Source organism: Ictalurus furcatus, chromosome 10 (assembly GCF_023375685.1).
Source record: "Ictalurus furcatus strain D&B chromosome 10, Billie_1.0, whole genome shotgun sequence".
In the NCBI taxonomy this organism is placed as follows: Eukaryota; Metazoa; Chordata; class Actinopteri; order Siluriformes; family Ictaluridae; genus Ictalurus; species Ictalurus furcatus.
The window spans coordinates 25,192,787-25,218,494 of record NC_071264.1 but is presented as its reverse complement, the minus strand read 5'-3'; the positions used below and the strand labels follow the sequence as shown (position 1 = coordinate 25,218,494).

Below are 25,708 nucleotides of genomic sequence, written 5' to 3'. Positions count from 1 at the left end.
GAATAAAACACAACACTGCATGCTGTTAGAGGAAAATAAAGACTGGGTGGTGTAATGGTGTTATTTTCCAGTAACAGCATCTCTTGAAGCTTTCTTCCTCTTGTACTACAGAAATTGACCAATAATTACCATACGTTTAACGATGGAGGTCAATAAAACAAGTCAGTTTCTGTTATTACTTATAATACAACACCTATTAACACGGGTTCCATCACCAGGCTCGCCTTTTCTTCTGATCTGAAGTAAATAAGATGCAGTTCTTTGTGTCACGGAGAAACCAGAGCATCTTCACCTAGGAAGACTTTCCTGCGGTGGAAAACTGACTGTTACGAAGCCCTGACATTAGAGACGCTTTCCATTCATTGTAAATGGATCTCTTGCACAAAACTTCACCGTATCAATGCTTATACATTTTTTCTTTAAGTCATATTTGTTGTACGAGTGTGATATTACAGCTGGCACTACTGTCAGAGAAAATTAATCAACATTGTCTGACCAATCGTTCAAGAATTCAACAGTGCTGTGGTATAAATTTGTTTAGCTAGATGGATGTATGTCAGGACTGATGAGTAAGCTTCATATATCCAACACAAAGGAAAAGGAAAACTCAAAAAGTAACTCCTCAGACCAAGCTTTGTAGGTTTTATGATTGTTATTTAAGGACAGCAGGAAGAAATCAAGCAGTTAAAAGCCTGGTACAGAGACCCAAAGGGCTGCGTTTTACAGCTTATATAATAAAAGCCCACACTCAGTACATGTAACACCTTTCACATCAAGCTTTTAAATATAATGACAGCATTGTGCATGGAGAGATTAATAGTTCTACAATTTCCAAAGACAAAAAGAGCATTACATAAAAGCTTCTATAATCCACTTCATGTGCTACTTTTATGTTTCGATCCCAATCGTACGTTTATGATATGGCAAACGGTCTTGCTTTCGGTTCCTCAGGTAACTGGTTCTTCTTGACCTTGATTCCCAAAAGACTGCATATCTTCATCAGCATCAGATCTACGATTTCCTCCTCTTCGGACGGCTGAGAAGTAGAGACGACATTTTAAAAAAAGGAGCTCCTTGTATAGTTTTGCAAAAAAAAAAAAGGTGAATGTCTGTACCTTATGGTGTAACTGTTCTTCAGAAAATGCCACCAGGATAACGGATATAAATAGGTTCAGAACCACAAATGTCATGAAGATGATGCAAGAACCAATGACAAATGCACCCAGAACAGGATTGTACTGCAAAACCTTTGGTGGGGGAAAAAAAAGATTACAATCATTGAGATTCATCATTTTTGAGGAGCATGCCTATGTTCTTCAACCAGCCCAAGAGAACCCATGTCCTCTTCATCTCCCTCCACTGGCTTCCTGTAGCCGCCCGTATCAAATTCAAGGCCTTGATGCTCACGTACAAGACCTTGTCTGGATCAGCACCCCCCTACCTCAAAACTCTCCTGAAGGCTTGCATTCCCTCACGCAATCTGCGATCAATCAATGACCGATGCTTAGTAGTGCCTACTCAGCGTGGTTCAAGGTCCCTTTCCAGAACCTTCACACTAACTGTCCCTCAGTGGTGGAATTAATTTCCAACCTCAATCCGGACTGCAGAATCGGTCACTATCTTCAAAAAACAGCTAAAGACCCACCTCTTCCGTGAGCACGTAACCAAACACCCCAACCCACCCCCCCACAAAAAAAACCAACCCCTCCTTACTCTTGCACTTACACTCTACTCTGCGCACTTTGCTTCTTCTAGAACTCAATCCACAGATCTTGTTTAGTAGCACTACTTGTATTGTTCCCCGCTTGATATATCGCTTTGCTTGTATTTCCTCATTTATAAGTCGCTTTGGAAAAAAGCGTCTGCTAAATTAATAAACATTAATGTAAATGATGATCTCACGTACTTCCTCATAGTTGAAGATCCCCAGTTGTAAGCTTACGATGGTCTTGGCAGCATGTAGAAGAGTGTTGTATGAATAAAGCTTCCAACCGTACATTAAATTACACTGTGGGAGAACAAACCAGATGAGAAACATCTCATTTAAAGTTCATGGTTTCATCATCTTCAGAATCATCAGTCACTGTACGCTACGTTTCTGAAAAAACATTTCCTTCTCCCAGCCCTTCGAACTTTTTTGGATGGAAATGGCTTTTTCTACACCACGAGTCTTGTCGTGCCATTGTTAAGGATCACAGCTGACGAGATGCGTTCATTTGTTACTTCTGCTATGCTGGATTGTCTTACAAATATGACACTATTTGTTTGTGATACATGTGAGTCATATAAAAATGAAGAAGCAATAAGCAACGAAGCTTGCAATGTGAACGTAGCCTAATCTGGTTAGAGCTGAGAAAGCACACACAGATCGAATTCAATTCCAGATTGCTTACAGCGATGGAGTACGCCGATAACATAATCGTCATGACGATGAGGAAGCCAGAGATGTCGTTCCATGCCCGACGCAAGGTTGCGCTGATCATTTGCAGTTTAGGGTTGAGGCGTAGCAGGTGCCACAGTTTGACCGTAGCCAGCAGAACCAGGAAAGCTATTAGGTATCCAAGAACTCCATCTGCTGTGGCGGTTTCATGGAAGCTAGCATGTCTGGCGGAAGAGCGAAGGGTTAGCGGAGTTTTTAGTAAGCAAAGTTTCGCTCACAAATAACCGATTGACATTTTAGGAGATAATCCCTTATTTTCATATCTTGACGTCAAGGGATTAAAATGGCTAAATGAACTCACTGGTCTTTGTGGTTTCGATAGTACTCAATGTCCCGGTTGCCCAACAGAGTCCTCTTGATGAAAACACACAATGCACTCCAGCTTAAAATAATGATGGCTAGCTCCAAAACATTCCACTTGCTCCTGAAATATTCCCACTTGTGCTGCTTCATAAGCTTGCCCTGTTAAAACAAAAACAATAAAAAGGATATCCTTCTCTGTGCACATTTTCTGATTCTCTATCAAATCAACCATAATCAAACTGCACAGTTTACGTAGAAGAGGACTGACCTGCTGAAACATGTAATAAAGAATGAAGAGAAAATAGATGGCCTCGGAGGCCATCATGAAAATATGAAAACCACCAGTTGACTGATAAAGGCGAACACTTTGTAGATCACTGCGATACTGGAATGCTCCTGTGAAACAAAAAAACAACAACATGGACTTCCTGGAACGCATATAAACCAAAGACGCCCAGAAATTGGGAGAAAATGAGACTCACCCACTGCTGTGGTCTCAAACATCAGCGTGACAATACAGAAGAGGTTGACATTAGCGTTATACACTGTAAACTCCACAAAGATAGCCCGAGTGTATTTGTCCACCCAGGTGTTGTCAAAAAGGTACTGAAGCAAACTGTGATGAGAAACACTGGGGTTCAGAATACAGTTCTGAATAATTTATATTAACTGCTGTTGGGTGCGTGATTGTGATTGGTCAGAAGGTGCTGAATGATCTATAACAGCACGGCTCATTCTCATTTCTAGAGTATTAGCGTTCCTATAGTAACAAGTTTACAGGGACTTGTATGGACTTCTATGATCCACTATTAATATGGTGAGATTTGTTTACGGCAATGTTTATTGAACATTTTTGGAAGGAGTCTCCACTGTCCAATTTTCAAACACGGGAAAATCTTCAGGACAGACGTCTTCGCGGTAGCTTGGTAACAACGTAATTATTATTATTTTTGTCTTGTTAACCTTTAGGGGGAAAAAAAAGAGGTGCGGGAACAACAGTTTGTAGCTATTATAACGCAATGGTACCAGGAATTCATTTGTTTCGCAGACGTCTCCACAACAATAATTATAAATGGATTAAAAAGTACAACGTATTCTTCCTTCATTTTTTTTTTCTTTTTTAAAAACTGATAAAAAACGATGTAATCATTGGCAAACTGCTGTGGTATAAGAAGAATGAAACACTTTTGAGGTGTCCTGTCATTGGAAAACTGGCATCACGCTTTTCCTGTAACTGTAAAGCCTTGTCATGTTTAATTCTTTGTGCAGGCAAGTAATTACAGGATTATAAAATGAATTAATTACAGGACGCTGTATATGCTTTGAGCATTGAAAATGGAAGTGTTCCATCTGAATGTTAAGAAAATAAAACCAATTATTTTAGGAAAGTGCTATCTAGCGTCTTCTGCATATATGAGCTCAAAGATGCCCACAACAGGCTAGTGTCGTAGCTGTAAAAACAATTCAGTTGAAATGGCATTGTGTCTCTCAAATGTAGCTACTACAAGCTTCTCTTCAACCCTGCACATCAGTATGATATATCAATACCTTCTTGCGTTTTGTTTGTTAGGCCCCAGGTCCACAACAAAGCCCCCACCTCTGTAGAAAGCCACCCCACCCCAGATAGGATGCGCCCTGAGTCTGGACTGGGTTTGGTACCGCCATGGCATGAGGAGACTTTTAGACGCGTTTACATCTGCCGATCTGTTCCAGCCTGGACCGTAGGACCCCATGTCCTCCACCTCCCAAGAGTATGGAGCATTGCAGTCATGAATGGAGCGGCTCATGAAGCTGGAGGTCTTGCAGGAGTCCTTGTGCACTCGCACCTGCCGGAGTCGAGCACTACCTACGAGCTTCGAGTTTCCATCTGTGATAAAGCCTATCATAATGACCAAAGAATATCAGACATAATGAATACATTTGGTCAAAGTGGACATCTACTTTATACGCAGGTTAAAATACGTACCTGGTTGTTGTCCGAAAACGCTATTTATGAGCGTGGTGTTCGCCCAGGTAAACACATCTTTGTAGTTCATGCTGTCAGCAGTACTGTTCCTGAAGCGCTGCTGAATATGTTGAGCGAGGTAGTAAGCATTTGGATCTCTCTGACCGTAAGCCACCAGGAGCAGCATCCAGAGGAAGCCCACATAAACTGTAAAGGAAACAGTTGTCTTACACTAAGCGGTTTCTCAGTTAAACATTGCATTACAAATCAGCATTTCTTACTGAGAATCTCTCTGATGAGTGCAAAGACTTTCTGTTCTTTGATCATGTTGTTCCTCATCTTCTCAATATCAGAGGGTGGAGGAGGCTGATAGAAACTGCATGTGCTGTCCCTCCTGGCAATGCATATGCCATCAGGATTATCTGTGGAGCATAATTCATACTAAACGTGATAAGGAACATTCTTTCATTCCTCTTCAGTAATCGCTGTATTCTGGTCAGCATTACGGTAGATCCGAGCCTACTCCGGGAACAGTGGGCGTGAGTTTGGAATACAGCCCGGGTGGGACTCCCGCCCATTGCAGGGCACCATGCATATACACATTCACACACTCTTTCGCACTTAAGGGCAATTTAGCATAGTCAGTACTCCTACTGGACTGGTTCTGGGAACTGGAAAGAAACCAGAGAACCTGGAGGAATCCCACATGGACATGGGGAAAACATTCACAGACAGTCACCTGAGCTTAGGATTTAACCAGAGCTGAAGCTGTGAGGTGGCAACACTACTTGCTTACACCAATGTGCCTTCTTTAAAGGTTACCTGTACTTGATAGAGCCCCCTCAATTGGAACATCTCCACATTCCTCTTGATCAACTGTCTTTAGAACTAGAGCAAAGAAGACTGCAAATCCAAGCACCTGAATAAAAAGAGTTGAAATTTGTTTAGAGTCGACTTAATACACAAAGAAAGAGCCAAATTAAGCAGGACCGCTTACCTTCAAAGGCTGGGTAATGAAGAGGCTCTCAAAAAAAGACACAACCATAGAAATGAGCCAGCTAATAGAGCGATCCATTCCATACGTCAGCCCATACATCATGGTGAAATATGCTGAGACTCCACTAGTGGCTGCAACAAGAATCCAGCCAACAAACACAAACCACCAGGGCAAGCCTTTCTGGCAGCACTTCTGATCACCGCTGCGGCCCTCCCCCAGACTGGAGCCGGAGGAGACCTGGTCCCTACTGGAGCTGGAGGAGAGATACGGCTCTAGCAATCCTTTCATGCCCTGAACCTGCAGCACTGCCTGAATGTAGCTCTCTGGTTTAGAGAACCGGGAAGGACCCAGCAGTCTCAGCTCTTTCTCCACATTCTGGAGTTGTTTGTAGAGATACTGCCTGTAGATACTGTGTTTCTGTTTTGGCATCTGTTCAGGACTCCTCTCTGGAAATGTAGTGAAAAGAACAAAATGATACTAAAGCATGTTTTGCAAAAATGTAAGAGATCGTGGGAACTGATTTTGTACATGTTTCGATTTTCAGTCCATACCATGAAGATTTACAGCCCCCAGAGAGATGGCAAACTGCTTTTTGGAGGCATCAGAGTAAAACTCGCCTCCTATACAGTTCTGCTGACAAATAATATCTTCGACTAGTGACAGGAGAGCGTTGATATCCATTTTCTCAGGGTCTATCCTTGGCATGGGGCTTCTCAGAGCTTTGGAGAGTGATTGGGCTATCCTTTTGATATCCTAAAATATTAACAAGGGCAAATAGACAAACATTTAAAATATTCCAGAAAATGGGAATCTTCTTTTTTTTTTTTACCGGTCAGTGTACTCTTGTGTACCTTGACTACAGCGTCTGGTGTGATCTCCCTATGGTCACTTTGTGGAGAAGGAGGTTGGGTTGGTGACACCCGTCCTGTTTTTCCTTGCTTAACAGAATCAGTCTTAGGCTGTTTAGGAGTTTGATCTGTCCTTCGTTCCCTTGGTCGGGTGTTTCTGAAGATGCTCACGATAAGAAGGTTGATGGGGAACATAATAATGGAGCTCTGGATTCCAATCATCACTTGCTGCCAAGTGAACTCGATCTTACCTTTAGTCAGAAGTTAATAGAGTATTATTCTTGATTAAAGCGCTTCAAATTGTCATGACAAAGTTAGTAGTATAATAAATGCACATAAACGGGCATTACCCAGATCCATGGTCTGCTCAGAGGGGTCAGTGGGAATCCCCCAGAACATGATACTGGTCAGCATGGTGCAGAGCAACAAAGAGAAGCAGCATGAAACACGCTGCACTCGAGTGAAGTTACTGCTGGGGGGCCGATTGATCACAGAAAACCAAATATGACCATCTTGGAAATCCTTTGTGGTTTTCATAAAGAACAGATTACTGTTGAAATAGAAATGTGAAGCGTTAACACTTATATCAAGATAAAAACAACTTCCGAAGCTGTCATAGCTTCTGATAGCTTCTGATACCACCAGAACCATATCTCAGTTCTTAGCTGAGATATTCTTAGAACCATATCTCAGTTCTTCTACTGAAGCTAAGTAGGGTTGAGCCTGGATGGGAGACCACCTGGGGAAAACTAAGGCTGCTGCTGGAAGTGGTATTAGTGAGGCCAGTAGTTGGTACTCTTTCTGTGGTCTGTGTGGGGCCTAATGCTCCAGCATAGTGACGGGGACACTATACTGTAAAAACAGCACCGGCTTTCGCATGAGACGTTAAACCGAGGTCATTAAAACACTCATAAAGAGTAGGGTATAACCCCAGTGTCCTGGTGAAATTCCCCCATTGGCCCTTCTCTATCATGGCTACATGATCTGAATTGACTACATCACTCTCCTCTCCACTAATAGCTGGTGTGTGGTGGGTGTTCTGGCGCACTATCCACTACATCATCCAAGTGGATGCTACACACTGCTGGTGGTTGAGGAGATCCCCATTGTTATGGGGGCGGGGCCCATACTATGTAAAGTGCTTTGAGTGTCTAGAAAAACATTATATAAATCTAGCGAATTATTATTATTATTATTATTATTATTATTATAGTATGATTATATGATGTACACTATATGGCCAAAAGTATGTGGACTCCTGATGGTCACAGCCTTGTGTGGGCCTTTCCCAAACTGTTGCTGGAAGCCCAGTTTAAGTTGGAAGCGCACAATTGTCTAGAGCGTCTCTGTATGCTGTAGCATTAATATTTCCTTTCACTGGAACTAATTTTAGATCCATGAAGACATGGTTTGCTAAGGTTGGTGTGGAAGAATTTAAGTGGCCTGCACAGAACCCTGACCTTAACCCCACTGAACACCTTTGAGATGAATTAGAATGATGGCTGCACACCAGGCCTCCTTGCCTGACATCAGTGCCCAACCTCTTGTGTTCCTGTATCTGAATGAACACAAATCCCCATAGCCACATTCCAAAATCTAGTGGAAAGCCATCCCAGACGAATGGAGGTTATTAACAGCAAAGGAGGCACAGCTCCATATTAAATGTCTTAGTTTTGTTATGGGATATTCAATACTCAGGTGTCCACAGACGTTTGTCCATATAGTGCATCTTCAGGGGAATATTGTTGATTTAAATAACCAAAGTTACCCACCTAAATCTTTTTAAGTCCATCTCTGTTGCTGCAGGAAACACTTTGTCCAGGGTGCAGTCTCCTACATCAATGGCCAGCCATGAACTACATAAGAAATGCCACTTCTGCCCTGTCTCCAGGTCCTGGACCATCGCCTTATTAACATACCTGAATCGTAGATATCCATGGTCATCACGCAGCTCCAATATGAATGGCAGTTTAGAAATAAATGCGTGCAATAAAACATGACAGCATGCGGTTATAGGAAAATAATCAACAGCAGAGTAATGTGATGTGGCCTGGCGTACAAAAGTAGATTATTTGCTGAGGCTTCTTCCAAAATGTTATCTACAACCTTTACCATTTCAATGATTCTTGCTTCTGTCAGAGCTGATCAACATTTAATCTAAACAGTTAAATTTGAATATTTAACAGCCTTGTGGTATAAATATTATATATGAAATATAGGCTATGGGAGTGCAGAACAATTGTTTACCAAGCAGGATGTTTCCCAGAATTATTATGCCATAATCGGATGCTCTGCAGCTCTCCAAGTGAGAAAGGCGTGGTGAGGAGGAACATGTCTGTTCCTCCTCTGTCAAATACCGGCTTGTCTGAGTCAGTTAGATGATGGGGCTCGCTTTCTCCCTCAGAGCCTAGTAGAGTTGCTGTAACCTGTGGTAGCAGTGGTAATCATGTAACGACACTTAGACATTATTCCTGATTTGACATTCGGACTGAGGTAGACATACCGACCTGAGAGGATGTAGAAGCTCCTCGACGATGCCCAGTGCTGATGGTCAGTAAGTAGCGATATTCAGCCAAGGGATCATTGTCCTCTAGCACTGTAACTTTGACCTTTAAGATCACGTTACACCGTACATAAAAATCATGCATCAATATCATTTTCAGATAAAAGCTATGAAGGCGATTCCGTGATTAGGGTGCCATTTATCCCTATAAACAGTTCTTTTTTTAATGTATGTTATCAATGAATCTAAGAAAACACTCGTCTAATCATTAAAAAAATATATACTAACCCATCTCAGACAGGAATCACATTTGAGTAACAGGTTTTAAAATAACAGGGTTGTGTTTTAGCATCGAATTAGAAATTACACAAAATGTAGCTGACTAGCATCTATGCTAATGGGTTAAGAACATTGGAGGCATTCTACTTTTACTTCAAATTTGTTTTCCTAAATTGATCATTTACTTTCAGTCTATAATTTGGGTACAAAACTCTGATCTTGTTAAGATCATTAAATACATAGGAAAAAGAATGAGACGACTTCATTTTCTTCTTCCTATGATCTTCAGAAAATTCGAAAAAAATGCAACTTCCTGTTGAACCCGTGACTTCGGAAATATTCCAAACATTGTATAGGGGTGAATGTGTTGAAGTAAAAGGGCTGAGTGAATGAACTGAACTAAAAATTTTCATAAACTATCACGGATGACTCATGGGAAAGGATGTTTCATGCATGATATGTTAAATAGATTTACACATCAATGCAAAAATAAGAGTTGATGTATTTTAATGATTATATCTAAAGGTAATGTGTAATTATAAAAAGCTGGTATGGGTAAAATATTGTTTTCAAAGTTCTGTAGATGGATTTTATGAATGTTTTAAAGTTGTTTGTGGGAAAATGCACATATTCTTTTGTGAATGTCACTCTACGTATGTTTAAAATGTCTTTTCCCTTTACTTTACATACATATTTGTAAATGTAATATGAATGGGACACAAACGGCACCCCAATCATGGAATAACTCATAAAATAGTATGTACATGTTTTTATATTTATACTGATTAGAACCAGAACATAACAAGATTAAAAATAAAAAATAAAAAATCAGTACTCAGGAATAATGACTGCAATAAAGAAGACCTTTGCTGTGTCTTGGATGTCCTTTCTTCGCGCCCAAACCACAACTATGAGGTAGAGGAGGAAAATGGCACCCACAAAACACACCACCACAGGGTTACTGACGAACGTGGCGAAAAGTTCAGCAGTGCGGGACACGTCGACTAGGTTCGGCATGACAAAGAAGGAACTCCCGAAAAATGTCAAATGTGTACACAGGCACTGAGTAAGAAGTGGTGTGGTGCGAGGTCCAACCTGCGGAGACAGATAAGTGAATAAGAAGTGAACGGTTCTACAATAGATAATCATTTGTATAGTTTTTCCTTGAGGAAATCTACTACTTAAACTTACCCTGCAGCCAGAGTCACTCCAGTTGGTTACAGTCTCATCCCAGTACTTACACTGAGCAGCTATCGACGTGATGTACACCGAGGCATTCAAGGAGTTTACACCTGCTTGGCCAATAGGCCTCACCAGAAGATAGTAAACCCCTACTTCTAGTGCTATATCCCTGGGGTCCAGAACCCATGCATACCTCTCTTCTACAGTATATCACACAAACACAATCATAATCGTCATCAATTTCAATTACTATCTTAATCTTAAAGTGGTAAAAGGAAAGCTCCACTCTGATACACATGAAATGTCTATACTGAAATATTTCTGATGTGCTTAGCGATTCTAGTGCTAATTTATTAGTTGGTACTTGTATTTCGTAATTCCCGTGAGAAGTTAGTGGTTGTCTGCTGTTCTGATGTCATATGAGGACATGATGTTCTACTGATGAGAAATCTAGCATAGAATTGTGAAGACAGCAAACGCTGGACTCAAAAACACAGTTGTGTTGAGTCACGATGTGAGGAGGTGCGAGAGCTGGACTGAATGAAGGACTAAAGCACTGCTGCATTTACTCTTTAGGTAGAGTGGGTCGAATGGCATCGTGGGTAATGTAGGAAACCGTTTATCGGAAGCGAACATGCCAATGAAAGAAGAATTTTATTACAAAATAAATCTTGCATGCCACATGTTAATGATAAAGATTCATACAAGTCGTCCAAGGTGGAGTTTTCCTTTTAGCCCTGTGTAAATATCAGTTATTGAATAACCTGCTGAATTTCCTGGTTGAGGGAGCTGAAGTGTGGTCTTGTAGTGAGTGTTGTTTGGGTAGTGTTCAAACCCCAGGAGTAAATGTAAAGGTATCTCTTCTGAGGGGTCCAATTTCAAAACCAGAGATATGTTTGGCTTGGTCACATTAATGACCAAGGTACTGTAGTTCCCCAGGTCCAGAAATGTACTGTTAACTTCAGCCTCTGGTCTTGGTAAGATAATCTAGAAAACAAAGCAACATAAACAGAACATTCGTACTATATAGTAGCTATGAACAATCCAAGATGCTACTGCTTTAATGAATATGTGCATCCATCCATCCATCCATCCATCTTCAACCGCTTACTCCTTTTCAGGGTCGCGGGGGAACCTGGAGCCTATCCCAGGGAGCATCGGGCACAAGGCGGGGTACACCCTGGACAGGGTGCCAGTCCATCACAGGTATGTGCATCCATCAAGATTAAAAAGGTTTTAATACCAAAAACATCTTACCTCGATCTCCTCACTGAGGTTAGATACTGGGATAACAGATCCATTCTTTCGGGTGATGGAGAGAGATGCTACCGCTCCATTTATGGGCTCGCCTTCCCTCCAGGGGAAAGGGTTTATCGCAAAACTCAGCATCTGTGTCCAGACAAGAACACAGTAAAAGAACAATAATATCCATTTAATATGCTGTACAAGGAACAGAACAGTATGCGAATTAAAGGATAAAGTAAAAAGACAGGCATGACAAAGTGCTTTCTTGGTACAAAGAGACAATCACAGACTAGTAACTTGAAATCCGCACCCGCACATCCACTGGCTCTTCTAAAGGCAGCACGTTAGGCCCCAAAGACGGGAGCACAAAGCTGGCTGAGCTGTTGTATCCAATTCTTAAGGACTGTTTCTGAAGTGCCACTGGTGACACTCTAATGAAATTTAAAGAAAATGTTATTGTAAAAAGACATTCAAGCTTCAAATTGAACAAATTTCCATACACACATAAATCATAATGTGTATAGTATATGGGCAGTGGTGGCTCAGTGGTTAAAGGCTCTGGGTTACTGATCAGAAAGTCAGAAGTTCAAGCCCAAGACTGCCAAGCTGCCACTGTTGGGCCCTCGACTGATAACTAGTAAAGAAAGACAGAGATGGGAACTTATAGGAAGTTGAGTAGGACGAAGCTTGAGCTTCAGGCATGGGCTTTCTCCCAAATTTTCCTTATTTCATTATTCCATATAAGTATTTTTAGGCATCTTAGCACTAATACTAACACTGCTTATACATCAGCCACCTTCATGATGTCATATTTCTGTCATAATTCTGCCTCTTCACTTTGTCTGTTTGGTTAAAGGCTCAGCTGGAAAGCTGACTGACGATTGTGGATAGAAAGCCACATAATATTATGAGTTGGTATTTTCTGTGTGTTATGTATAAATTAAGATTCATTTTTTCACTCACGCTGGTCTGTTTTTGTATTGCCTGTAGCTTACCTGTTTACATACACACTGATTTCGGAGGTGCTAACAATGATGGGCTCTTGGTCTATGCTCGCACCAGCTAGCAGCACACTCTGGACGTTGTCCGCTGCATTTAGCACGTTTTCTGAAATGATTTCCTATAGCAAAGAAAAAACCAAAGGAGTCAAAGGAGAGATACAGTAACTTATACCTCAGTGCTGTACAATTCTCGAATCGGATTGGCCAGAAGCTGTTTGATTTTTTTAGAATACATTCATTTTCTATAACAGCAGCTCTGATTGCAGTGCCATCAGTAATTTTAAAAAAAAAAAATCCCAGGTTTTATATTATTGCACACATTTTAATACTCTTCGTTACTACATCATGGCGTATTGTTCTTTAATGAATGAAAATGTTCAGTGGGTAACAGTGGGTAACAGTAATCCTTCAATATGTATTTACAGATGAGATTCTACCAGTTGGAGTATGATACCTGCTGGTCTGTGCTGGCAGACACTTTGAGGATGTTACTGGTGGCCTGAATGATGGATGTGACTGCCTGCCTTGTTACTTCTTTGTCACCCCCCTCAGAGAGTGTGAAAGACACCAGGGACATACTGAGGTTTGACAAAAGTGAGCTGGCCTCTAGCTGCAAATGAGAAAGAAATATTTGACAGAACTGCACGTTATCCAGATTAGTCTACTGCTGGAACAGGAGTACTACCTTAGATGTAGACGTCAGCTCTTCACTCTGTGTAGTGAGGCCCATGACAGCATCAGCTGTCTTTTGCACTTCTGAAGGGTTCCTGAGGGGGGCAGTGTTCACAGCTCTGCCCAGGTCTAACAGCATCTGCTCTCGTAGCTTCAGTCAGGACAAGCACGTTTATTACTATATGTGCAGAGATGTGAAATGGTCAACAATCTAGAAATGATTCTGTATGTGCACCTTCATCTTTGCATCTTGTTCTTGGCCCTCGGTTGTGTCCCCATTCAGCTTATTAGACACCGGCTGGAACATCTGGGCTAATGTTGCCCCTGTCAACTTCCCAAGCTGCAACAACTGGTCCATCTGCTTGGACACAAAGCTCTGCAGATCCTCCACTGTGTTCCCAATGCTAGCATCATTTACCTAAGAACAGGATGTGAATTAAGAAAATACAATATACTGCACTACACTCTTAGAAAAATGTCCTTCAAATGTTCTCCGGACATACTATTTCAAATTCAATGTGTGAAGAAATGCATATTTCCTTATCTATTTGTCTTTGCATGTTTTTGTCATCCACTTGTTTTTGCTTAAACAAACCATGTTGTGAGATCGGCCCAGAGAGCGTAAATTAGATTTTAAATCTATGAAAGTTCCGACGTAATGTCTTTAGCCATGTACCTAGGTCTGATGAGTTATCTTTAGCTAAATAAGCTACATAAATGCATGTGATTGAATAAACAACAACAGAGGAGCATTTAATGTCTCTGCTACAATATTTTATAAAGCCCTCTGGTTGGTCCCATGAAATACTTTGCTGTGTGTCACAAAATCCACATATTGGAGGTTAGGACGGATTCAAGTGCAGATAAGAGCTTTTAATAAAGAGAGGCAGGCAGACAAATCCAAATCTTGAGACAATAGCGTGGTCAAAAACAGGCAATGGGTCAGGCGATCTGCAAACAGGCATAAACGAGGCAAGGCAAGAATCGAGAACGAGAAACAAGAAACAAGATCAATGAACATGAAACAAAACGAGGAAACAGGGTATAAACGTTTGGTACGGTGATAACACTCAATACTTCGCGAAGTCATTGTGTTCAAACAGTCTCTTTATGCTGTAGTTGTGAGTGCCGTGAATTTGATGCAGGTGTGCGTGATTAAGAATGAATGTAATTGTTCTGGGAATTGCAGTCCATGGCGGCCATGTTTGTAGGCCACAGTGCAAGATGGAAAATGTAGTCACTTTTTTGCTGTGATATGACACTGTGGCTGTATCTGGACCATGCTTCACCAGCTGAAGACACATTAGGGTAATAAATCTATCCTTTTTTTTTAACTATGAGTGTTAAAAAAAACCCCCTGCAATTCAATAATGACACTTTGGTCAAAATGGATTTATGACTGAAAATGGCCGCCTTGAAATCTGTTTTATTTTATGACAAATTGGTCTGTTTTGGAGAAAATCTGGTGCCAACTATCTAACCACAACACATTGACTGGGATACCTACAAACCTTTCTCAATTTCAATGTTAATGTAGTTATAACCGTTTGCCTTTGTAGGGTAATATAGCTAGAGATTGTGGTATAGTTGTGTGCAAACCTGGACAGATAAGGTTGTGTTAATCTTCTCCCCTTCCACATTCTCAACAGTGATCGCTACAACCAGGCTGTAGTTACCATCGCTCCCCACAGGGAGAAAGAATGACTCCACCATCTGGTTATGGCCACAGTACAAGTAGACACCTATAGCAGAGGCAGAACAAAAGGCAGTAAAGTACCTTTTGTTTGGACGAATGATGAGAACATCATGAAATTTGGGTAAAGGTTTTCTCACCAGTGGATGTCCTGAAGCAGTACATGCAGGGTCCAGCTTTGCAGAATGAAGGAGCCACAGTGCATGTGATGTTGAAGGGAGAGAGAATGTCTCCAACAGTGGGGTTAATATTACAGGACGGTGGAGGGAAAACCTGGGTTTGGAGTTGGGATGCAAGCTGCCCATTTGTGGCTTGACTGTCAGGTAGTAATGATGGAAACAAAGTAGACGAGGCACCGAATATTGGGATGGTGAATTCAGTCGCTCCAGATAAACCATCTCTTACACCTAGAATACAGAAATTGATGCAAGCCTCATTAGCAAGTGTGGCCTTTTCATTTGTAAATCCCTGAAGAACTCCAAATAAAAATAAAATCAAGTGATACCCACCATAAGCAACAACATTTATATTCTGATCTGCATTGACTAGAGTTGCACTCTCAATTACAAAAGAGCTGACACCTTCCTTCTGTTTGATCAGTGCCTTCTGTGCTTTTTCATTAAAGCAGGAACTCAAAACATCCTAAAATCAACAAAGCAAAGAAACAATGTCTCATTAGACACTATATTATATGAATATGGAGCTATTGCAGGAAGTATAAATGCACTTACAGGTACAGGGTTTGTGTCCTCAAAGTACCAAACAATTTGCTGACAGCCTTCACACTGCAACTGCAACTTAACGTTTGCGTTGACATTCACTGGGTCACAGTTGGAACATCTGAAGAGAGAATAGCATAAATATCAAGAAAGTGAGCCAGAACGTAATAATAACATGAGCAATAAAAGACACTAAAAGATTGTTTTCCTAGTAGAAGCAGAAAGCAGGCCACGGTACATGATAACATGGTGGGACAACCTATTGCAGTGAAAATATTATTTGCCTACTTATCTCTTTGACCTTTAGTCACCTACTGGCTAAGCAACATAAGTTATTGTTGAAAATTACATCATGTTTTGCTCCAGTAACCATAGGCCAAGAATCTATACTATCAGTCAAAAGTTTGGACATACCAAATTGTAAATAAAAATGTTCATCAGTTATATGTAAATAGTGACATGTCTCCTGTCTGAAGGCCTGCACTGATCAGCTTGCACCTGTCTTCACAGAGATCTTCAACAGATCACTGGAGCTGTGTGAAATACCTTCCTGCTTCAAATGTTCCACAATAATACCATCCACAAAAGGCAACCAACACAGGATTGAAGGACTACAGACCCGTCACCCTGACCTCTGTGGTCATGACACTGGTACTGACTCACCTGTAGGACATCACAAACCCCCTGCTGGACCCCCGGCAGTTCGCATACTGGGGCAACAGGTTGGTGGACGACACAATGAACTTGTGACTTCACGTTATCCTTCAGCACCTCGAAATATCCGAGAATCCTGTCCTTGGATTTCAGCTCAGCGTTTACCACAATCATCCCGGAACTATTACATAACAAACTGACCGAACTCAGCATGCACGCTTCCACCTGCCAGTGGATAACCAAATTCCTCACTGTCAGAGAGAAGCAGGTGAGGGAAAATTCATTTCAGGATCTCAAACTATCAGTGCAGGTGCCCCATAAAGTTGTGTGCTTTCCCTTCTGCTCTTCTCACTGCACCTCCATGGACCCTCCTGTCAAAATCCTGAAGTTTGCAGATGACACTACAGTCATCTGTTTTTTCCGTGACGGTGATGAGTCTGCTAATAGACAGGTGGTCGAACAGGTGGTCCTCTGGAGCAGTCACAACAACCTGGAGTTGAACAGGTTCAAAACAGTGGAGATGTTGGTAGATTTCAGGAGAAGCCCCCTAACACAGCCAGCAGTCACCATCCTCGACAGAACCATGATGATTGTAGAGTCCTTCAGGTTCCTGGGAACTACAATCACCAGGGACTTGCAGTGGGACAGTAACATCAGCTCCTTCACTAAGAGAGCCCAGCAGAGGATGTACCTCCTGCACCAGCTGAAGAAGTTCAACCTGCCACAGGAGCTGATGGTGCAGTTCTACACAGTCATCGTAGAGTCTGTTATCACCACCTCCATCACAGTCTAGTGCAGCTTAGCCACCAAACATGACATTCACAAACTGTAGCGCATCATCAGGTTGCTCTGAAAAGTCCATCAGTGTAAAGCTGCCCACCGTGCTGGATCTGCACACCTCCAGAACCAGGAAGTGTGGAGACGTGCAACGTGGTGGAGTAACATACTCAGTAGGGCTGGGGTGTGGGAGGACAACAAGATCGCTGATCTGGAGTTGTACCCCCACCCCTGACCATTTTTTACAGAGACAGTAGTTCAGTTATTTCCTTCTGCTTGTTGACCAGGTTTTCAAGCTGCTGCTGGTGCTGCCTGAGGAGAAGAACTTATGCTGCCAACTACTGCCCTAGCACCCCCAAGTCTGCTGCATCCATATTAGCTGAGCATTCTGTAATGAATCCGGGCAGGATGTGCAGACAATTTTATTAAATACTAACAGATTAAATTTCTGCAATAAAAGGAACAAAACTAGCAAAAAAACAACAAAGGACTAGAATAAGGCCGGTCAGGGCAAGGCAAGGCAATGCAAGGCTAGGCTAGGTTAGGCAAGAAAACATTAACAGAAATACATCAACATTATAGTACACTAAACACACAATAAACAAATTTTTTAATTTCTGTTTGTCAAAACATGACGCAATGGCTTTGTAACTAAGAGTAGGTTGACCATACGTCCTCTTTTTCCCGGACATGTCCTCTTTTTCCCGGACATGTCCTCTTTTTCGGACCGTATAAAAGCATCTGGGAAATTTATTTTCATGATGTGCAATAAATATGGTCTAATACTACATCATGTGTGCGCATATTTGCATTGCTTTAACACCTCTCTGTAATTTCCGTCTTCTTGCACACCAATTGGTCGATTATAAAAGACTTGCAGCAGCTATTGGCCAAATTCCTGCCTCCCAATCATTAGCCTACTCTCAGTGAACGCTCAAAGGGTGAAGTGCTGTTGTGTACAGCATCAAACAGTTGCTCAACAATAGCAGCAAATGACAGCTGTCTTGAGTCGAAAACAATGCCCATGGGCATATAAGGTCATTTTCATTTCATGTTATCACATTGCTTCGTATTACATGGTCATTCAAATGTGTAACTGATGGTAGAAGATACACTCATGGCATCTGATATTTTATTTTATTCCATGGACATGCAAAAGAATGTAGGAAAAAATGTAACACGTGGGCAGAGTGAAACCAATTTTATATATATATATATATATATATATATATATATATATATATATATATATATATGTTGCTAATAGTTTGTGTTTTTCAGTGTATTAAAGTTTGCATTCATAGTAACACTGTTTTGAAGTCTAACCCCCCCCCCCCCACACACACACAGACAAACACACAAAGTCAATAATTAATAATAGAGAATGGCCATCTGCCTCAGAAATGTCAAAGAACAAACACTGCACAAGTTGCACAAGGAAGTAAATAAAACATCCTCTTACGTAATCACTGGATTAAAATCATTCCCTGGAGACACAGAGATGCATTTGCTTGCTGTCCGTTCCTCTAGCTGTCCCGCTGCCTTTGTGGCGGTCACAGAGTAGATTGAAAAACTGTAGGGTGGAGGGAGACATGTAGCACTTATCTGATGGGTTTTAGTCTGAGTACTGACATTACAGGGACAAGTTCCACCTGAAAGAAAAAGAAATGGCAGTGGATTCCAATACCATTATTCTTTATTGTATGGTCAGAAAAGGGAGTTGCATCTAGGTAGGCATGTAAAGCACTCTGGATTTTTATTTTAATAAATGACCACTTACTGCAGTTCCAGGCAAATGTGTAAAGTTCAGCATTTCCATTTAGGCCACTAACACGCAACATTATGCTACTCATGCCTATGACTGGGTTCTCAGGGTTTGCAGTGATCATCAGGTTATTGCCAGTTAGCCCTCCCATGTGATCTTCTGTCTAAAATGACGGAATAATTAATAGGGTTGATATATGCCTTTTGCAATTTTGATGACATGAAGGAAACAGTTTCTTTTACATACTGAGTTGTCCACCTGGCAATCCAATAGTGTGTCTCCGGCATCAACTTCCACTGATGAAAACAAGTTCCACGCCCTGACCTTTACCTGCATTGACCCTGTAAAAGAAAATTCCTCTGGTTACTTAAAAAAAAACAAAGAAGAAAGAATTGCTTTCCTGGTAAAAAACAAAACAAAACAAAAAAACAATATTACAACAATATCAACAGAACCTTCTATTTTGCTGGAGACCCTGAACATCTGTAAACTCCCATTTAGCATGTGATGGGTCTCGGAGAAGCTGCTGTTATCCCCAGAGACCAGAAAGAGCACCTCAACTGGAGTACCGTGGTCCAGGGAGACATTAACATATAGAGCTGAGTCTGAGCACAGATCCTGTTCTGGTGCCACAGAGGCTTGAAGACCAGCCACTGGCTCCACCAAGCAAAGTTCCAGAGTAGCAGACACATCTGGAGTGGTCACTCCATTGGAGGCCAGGAGAGTAAGTTGATGGCATCCCAAGCCCAAAAGCTGTAAAGCTTCTTGAGGGATAGTGATGTTGTGACGAATGATCCCTCTGACTTCAGAAGAGCGGACAAGCTCAGTGATCCCACGCTGGATTTTGTATGTGACGTTAGTACCTGACGGAATAAAAGGATTTTAAAGTGGATCTATATTGCGGTTGAGGTTTTCATTAGTGAAGACCATGATGACAGTGTTATATTTTACCAGCACTGAGCTGCACTTGGATTCTCAGCGCATGGTGGTTAAGACCTTTGCAGTTTTCCCTGTCCGTTGTCTGGTTTGAGCTGTGGCACACAATTGTGTTAAATTCCCCAACAGGTTCTTGGATGGTGATGGTTTTCTGAGCTGTCACGTGCCACTCACTGGTGCTACACTCTACTGTAACAGTATAGACTCCAGCGTGTTGGTATCTGTGCACTACATAACTCTGCAACCTAAAAAGACAAGGAGACTTAATTTTTTAGCTTTCTCGATGAATTCTAAAGGTATTCTACAAAGGTATTGTAATTACTTCTCAGGCATGTAGGGGTCGATGGTGTGTCCATCACCAGCATTCAAAGTGCATGTGAGATTTCCTTGGAAAGGATGGAGCAACCACTTTATAGTCAAGGTGACGTTATCAAAGACAGCAGCTTGCTTATTAATCAGCAAATGAAGTCCTGTTAAGCAACACAGCAGTGTTATTATATTATTAAAACATAAAAACTTGTATATAATCCAATAGATTTCGCAACAACTTTGAAGCCTTGTAATATGGCACGTAACATACATATAACTGTAATGATTAAAGGTTATAGTTCATTATAATTCATTTACTGCTTGAGCTGCAACACAGTTAGGACTGCTCTTGTAATCTTGAGACATATCTGCTATCAAGATTATTTTAATTAGCTAAATATATTTACATCAACTTAATTGTTATTGCCATATGTTAACACAATGAGAGTGATAAAGACTGAGAAAGGTCTCTGACCATCTTTGCAGTGATAATCCACTGATAAATAGCTTCCTAGTCCTGGACAAGGTTCTCCAAACAATGCTACATCTGCAACAGCTTGGCATACCTGCAACCCATGGCAGTGCCCTAGAGAGAGGAAGGTAAATAGTAATTATGGATATAAATATATACTCACAGACCAATTTATTTACCTGCTCATCAGCCAATCATCTAAGATACAGATCAAGAGCTTCAGTTTACATTCACTTCAAACATCAGAATGATGAAAAATGTGATCTGGCATGGTTGTTGGTGCCAGATGGACTGGTTTCAATTCAATTCAATTCAGTTTTATTTGTATAGCGCTTTTAACAATGGACATTGTCCCAAAGCAGCTTTACAGAAACATATAAATTCAGGGTATAGATTTTAAATGGATAAATGTATCCTTAATGAGCAAGCCAGAGACGACAATGGCAAGGAAAAACTTCCTGAGACGGTATCTGCGTGACACCGTGACACAAATCCCTTCTATAACTGTGTACTACGTGGTCAAATAGTGCAATTGTGTAACCAGGAAATTCATTACAGTTTTCATTGTTGTTTCAACAGTTTTGTTGAACTTATCCACTGTTCACTGAGTGCAAAACTGTTCATAGCAATTGAAGTCCTAAACCACCAAGTCCATAACTGAAGTCCATAACTGTTCATATTGAGGTCCAAAGCCATCTTTATGGTTTAAAGTGGTACCATCCTCAGTAATCTCAATGATCTTTAGGCTGCACCGTGTGGGACCATCCTTAGCAGCAGAGCGTGATTTCCAGTAGATGAGAACTCCAACCAGAAGTAGGGCATCAGGATGGATTGGGCAGATAGGAAAGCAGAAGGAATTAGGATAACTGGTATCTCATATGGTTTGAGTATTTCAGAAACTGCTTGCTGATCCCCATGGGATTTTCACACACAGCAGTCTCTATTGTTTACACAGAATGGTGCGAAAAACAAAAAACATCCAGTGAGCGGCAGTTCTATGGGCGAAAATGCCTTGTTGATGAGAGTAGTCATTGGAGAATAGCCCGACTGGTTTGAACTATGGTAACTCAAATAACCACTCTTTACAACAGTGCTGTTCAGAAAAGCAGCTCAGAACGCACGAATGTTGAATCTTGAAGCAGACGGGCTACAACAGCAAAAGACCACATTATGTTCCACTCCTGTCAGCTGAAAGTGGAAAAATGTCACCTGGTCATTATTCAATCTTCAACTGATTGGCTGATTGGATAATTGTATGAGTGGGCAGGTGTACAGGTGTTCCCAATAGAGTATATTTTAAAAATATTTCTACCAGTGTTCCATTCATACCTGACACCGTATCCACCACGTCGACCCAGCTGCACTCCTCCTGTAAGGATGTATGAGGAACAGAGCGTCCGGCCCTGCAGTAGTGTAGACTCTTCCTGCCGTAGAAGCTGTCATCAATCTCTATAACCTGACCAGAGCCACACTGTAGCGTGGCGTTGTGGTCTATACAGGCTAGACCATGTCCCGACTCTACAACAAATCAGACTAATATGAATTCACGTTACAGATATGGAATCAGAAACTTGCCCGTGTGTGTACAAAGAAAACTAACCAAACTCGCAGATAAAGTGGAACTCTTGACTACAGTTTTTGGTCGACGCCCACTGAAATCCAGATTCCTTCAAGATGTAACCACAAGCTTCACCAATCTCAGGTTCACGGAGCCAGTTCGAGTAACTCACGTCAGATCCATCAAGCCAGGACAAGGAACCTATAGATGCAAGAATCAAAGAGGACGTTTGCTGGTCATATACATGACACATAATATAGTTTGTTAAGGAATTAATCAGAAGTACAATACCATGTACAGTTGAGGTGATAAGTTTGCATAGGCCTTCCAGAATCTGCAAAATGTTAATCATTTTTTTTTTTTTTATAAATAAGATAATTTAGTACTGCCCTGAATAAGCTCTTTCACATAACAGATGTTTACATTTAGTCCACAAGACAAGATAATAGCTGAATTTACACAAATTAATTAGTTCAAAAGTTTACATAAGCTTGATTCTTAATACTGTGTGTCGTTACATCAATGACTGTTTTTAAGTTTTGTTTTTAAGTTGTTCATGAGTCCCTTGTTTGTTCTGAGCAGTTAAACTGCCCACTGTTCTTCAGGCCCTGTACATACTTTGGTTTTCCAGGATCTTCTGCATATTTGACCAGTTTCCATCAGCGGCTACATGATATTGAGATCCGTTATATTAATATCCCAATGATATTGGGACTCGTACACAACTGTTACATAAGGTGCAAACATTCACTGATTCTCAAGAAGGCAACACACTACAGTACATTGAGAGCCAGGGGGGTGTAAACTTTTCAACAGGATGATCGGTGTAAATTGTTATTATTTTCTTTAAAGTTCTTATTTTGTAATTTTATACTGCCCCTTCAGAAGCTACATAAGATATTTACATGTTTCCCAGAAGACAAAAGAATAACAATTTACACTGTTCATCCTGTTCAAAAGTTTACACCCCCCTGGCTCTTAATGTAACATGTTGCCTCTTGAGAGTCAGTGAATGTTTGCAAATTTTTGTAATAGTGTGTACGAGTCCCTCAGTTGTCCTCAATGTGAAAAGATGGATCTCAACATCATATAGCCGCTGTTGGAAAGGTGTCAAATATGCAGAAGATGCTGGAAAAGCAAAGTATGTGCAAGGCCTGAAAAACAGTGGGTAGTTTAACTGCTCAGGACAAACAAGGGACTCATGAACAACTCTCACAAAACATAAAAACACTCGTTGATCATCCAGGTAACAACACACAGTATAATGAATCAAGCGTATGTAAACTTTTAGACTGGTTCATTTGTGTAAATTCAGTTATTATTGTGTTTTGTTGACTATATGTAGACATCTGTTATTAGCTTATTCAGGGCAGTACTAAATAAAAAATAAAATGTAATTTGTATGATCCCTCTTTTTTTTTTTTTTTTAATTATTAACATTTCTTCAGATTCTGCAAAGCATATGTAAACTTATGACCACAACTGTAAATAACAAATATTTAGATTAGCTAGAATTTGACTTGCTGCCTAGCCAATTACTACAGGAATCGGTGCTAGTCAAACCAAGCATTACCAAGCAAAGAAAACAAGCTTATTAGCCAGTTAATGTTACCAAATTAGCAAAACATTCCTCAACATGCTGGAATTCTAATTAGGGAAGCAAAGGAGATGCCTCTTTTATCGAGTCTTTGCTTACTCCAGCATATTGTAACATTTTACTGATGTAGGGCCAGGGGCACTCATCCTTGAAAAATTCAACACCTTATCCTTATTCAAGTGCACACAGATAGCTATAGCATTGTGTTGAATGTGATGAAAACATTTATATAAATAATATATCTTATTTATAATTGTATATAAAATCCACAAGAGCCCGTATATAATATGCACGATGTTTAGCATAAAATATAGTAGCAAAGTACAATTACTCAAGTATTTCTCATCATTTATTACCAACATGCTTATCACCCAGTGCTAAAACTGAAGTAAGAAAAGACCCCAAAACAAAAGCTGACAGTTTTGTTGCTTCCATCTCCTACGATGAGGATGTAAAGGATGGAAAACAACAGCATTTGAAAATACGCAGCACCATAGGAGTTCTGTCAGTGTCTGAACAATAACGCCAGCTTCTTTGTACACAGCAACAAAAGGCTCTCCAACAAATCAAAGAGACTGACACGTTTAGGGCCTCAGTGAATGAAGCAAACAAGCCATCAAAAGGGTGCTGGCTATTCGAGATATCTAATGAAGGAAATGCATGCGAGGTAGATTGTCAGATATCACTGGAAAGCATGACAGTGTGTGATAAACTGCAGACACTTTACTGAACAAAGGTGCAGCTTGTGAGATAGTGTTTGTACACTGTTACTGTGTAAAGGAATAAAACACCTGAGGGCATACTGTTATAGGAAAATAAACTGCAGTAGAATGGCAAGATTATATTTTCCCATTACAGCACGTCTTAAAGTGTCAGGATTTTTTTTTTTTTTTACTGACTCTCACAAAACACTGACACTGGAGACTCCTTCCATAAATGTTAAATAACCATCTTCTTACACAAAACCTTACCAGAGCAATGATTATATGTTATATGTTAAATCTGTTTATTGTAACGCTTATATTATGCATATTGTCAGGCATACTGTAGAAGTTCCTGTAAATTAGCTGTTACTATAGAAACGATAACATACAGTATTCGAAGGAACACATTAATATAAACCTGTGATTTGAATTACAGCGGCTATATTGCCTGAGCTACTGTTATAGAAAATTAATCGATCTTATGACTAGTCATTAATCAACATTTACTTAACATATACTGTAAAGAATGTATTTATGTTTCATTTCCAAGTGTAAAAAGATACTCACACTTGTGTTGCAATCTCTAAGACATTTCTCTTCTTGTCTACAGAACCCTATGGTAAGCAACTTAGATGAGGGTCAAACTGCCTTTAAGATTGTAACGCATGATCAGCAGTTACTCCATGCCAAGCCAATAAGTTAAATGATTAAAAACCTTAACACGCAGCTTAAAATAGGGCAAATATGAAAGTAAATATGTAGCATTATTTAAGACAAAACCACTTGCCCTCTGTGGCAGCCGAGCCCATGCTGAGGTTGAAGGAGGCAGGCGCCAGTCCTAGCCACCAGTCCTGCTCCAATTGCAAATGTCTCTGGAGAAACTGCTGCATCTCATCATTCTGGATGAAGGCCAGGTGTCCACCACCACGCTCACACCAACTTTGAGCTTCGAGGAAGCTACGCTGCAGGGTCACAAACTCATAGCAGGAGCCTTCAAAAGTTTTTTGGTGCGCAAGACAGAGCAGAGTTTCTGTATCTTCTTCACTATAGATTGCACTGACATTGAGAACGACCAAAAGGAGGAGAGTGGAGAGAAGATGTGTATTCAT

At 40.8% G+C, this 25,708-nt stretch overlaps 1 protein-coding gene across 1 annotated transcript; it reads right to left on the bottom strand.

The window, feature by feature from the left end:
* Window positions 1-482: 482 nt before the first annotated feature.
* On the bottom strand, window positions 483-25,708 carry pkd1l2a (polycystic kidney disease 1 like 2a). Its single transcript, XM_053634169.1, is given in 41 exon segments — window positions 483-1,036; window positions 1,116-1,247; window positions 1,907-2,008; window positions 2,394-2,604; window positions 2,742-2,902; window positions 3,012-3,139; window positions 3,226-3,359; window positions 4,292-4,622; window positions 4,710-4,895; window positions 4,970-5,110; window positions 5,511-5,607; window positions 5,686-6,131; window positions 6,237-6,438; window positions 6,537-6,784; window positions 6,884-7,083; window positions 8,306-8,452; window positions 8,781-8,959; window positions 9,041-9,142; window positions 10,180-10,410; window positions 10,507-10,697; window positions 11,262-11,484; window positions 11,755-11,886; window positions 12,053-12,173; window positions 12,738-12,862; window positions 13,198-13,353; window positions 13,429-13,566; window positions 13,651-13,833; window positions 15,015-15,157; window positions 15,249-15,515; window positions 15,618-15,750; window positions 15,840-15,948; window positions 18,721-18,873; window positions 18,876-19,186; window positions 19,270-19,347; window positions 19,462-19,886; window positions 19,975-20,195; window positions 20,282-20,429; window positions 20,744-20,854; window positions 22,070-22,258; window positions 22,341-22,499; window positions 25,387-25,708. Coding segments are annotated over 41 exon segments (7,539 nt in total). The 3' UTR covers window positions 483-913.